The 1030-nt window shown below is 57.2% G+C and overlaps 1 protein-coding gene across 1 annotated transcript; it reads left to right on the top strand.

Moving 5' to 3' along the window:
- H310_12182 (hypothetical protein) lies at positions 1–952 on the top strand (the record flags this gene model as incomplete). The annotated part of the gene is made up of 1 exon (XM_008879167.1): positions 1–952. A coding segment is annotated over one exon (868 nt), but the record flags the coding sequence as incomplete, so codon positions are not given.
- Between the last annotated feature and the right edge of the window lie 78 nt (positions 953–1030).

The following is a 1030-nucleotide window of genomic DNA, read 5'->3' as shown; positions in this document are numbered from 1 at the left end:
TGGCACTCGTGCAAGTGGGTGCGCTCGTCATCATCCCAGCGCAAGCCCAACACACCGCCTGCGGAAGCACGGATACGCCCACCCTGGCCCCAACGATGACCCCGACGACGACAACCATCAATCCGCCGACCGTCGCTCCAACGACTGCTGCCCCAACGACCACGACGCCCGATCCGATATCCGACAACTTCTGGGTCCACCACGACGGCTATTCACTCTCATACAACTGCGCTCGCCGCACGGCGGACCGGTGGAACTTTACATTAACCACGGACAAGCTGAACGCGACTCGACCGTCGTCATTTTACGTCGACCCGACGATTCCGAGAGAGTGCCATCAATTCACGACCAACTCGTATGCGAGCGTCCGAGCTGGTTACGACCGAGGCCACTTAGTCGCGAGCTCCATGATGACAGACAACCAGGAACAGAGACGCCAGTCCCATTACATGACCAACATCGTGCCCCAAGTGTCGAGCTTCAACCAAGGCATTTGGGTAAACACGGAAGACATCGAGGCGTGCTACCGCAATCTGAACCGCATTTGGTCGTGGGGCGGCATCGTGTACACGGACGAGGCGAACGACTACTTCTACGAGAGCCACGGCATCCGCACACCCGACTTTTGGTGGAAGGTCGTATTGACCAAGGACGAAAGCGGCCAAGACAAGATCATCTCGTGGTACTTTCCCAACCAAGAGAACTTGGGGGCGCTCGACCAGTACTTGGTGTCTGTCAACGATATCGAAGCGCGATTGAACGACAACTTGGGAGGGATTCCAGTCCCGGCGGCCGTCAAGTCGTTCAAGGCGACTACGAGTTGGGCCAAGCCCGCAGGTTGCACCCGCAGTTAGGTGGTCCATGGTAGCGTAGTGGATGCGAAAGCCCTGTGCACTAACGACATCTGCGACGGCTTCTAGAGTAAATAAAGATGCCCGCCGTCGTGCATGCATCTGGCGTTCCTCCAAGACACACCAAGAGATTCGACCATTGCAATGCAGTAGGCGCAGCACATAGGTGCAACAGTTAG

Source organism: Aphanomyces invadans, assembly GCF_000520115.1.
Source record: "Aphanomyces invadans strain NJM9701 unplaced genomic scaffold supercont1.37, whole genome shotgun sequence".
In the NCBI taxonomy this organism is placed as follows: domain Eukaryota; phylum Oomycota; class Saprolegniomycetes; order Saprolegniales; family Verrucalvaceae; genus Aphanomyces; species Aphanomyces invadans.
The sequence above is the reverse complement of the archived record's forward strand: the minus strand, read 5'-3'. Positions and strand labels throughout refer to the sequence as shown.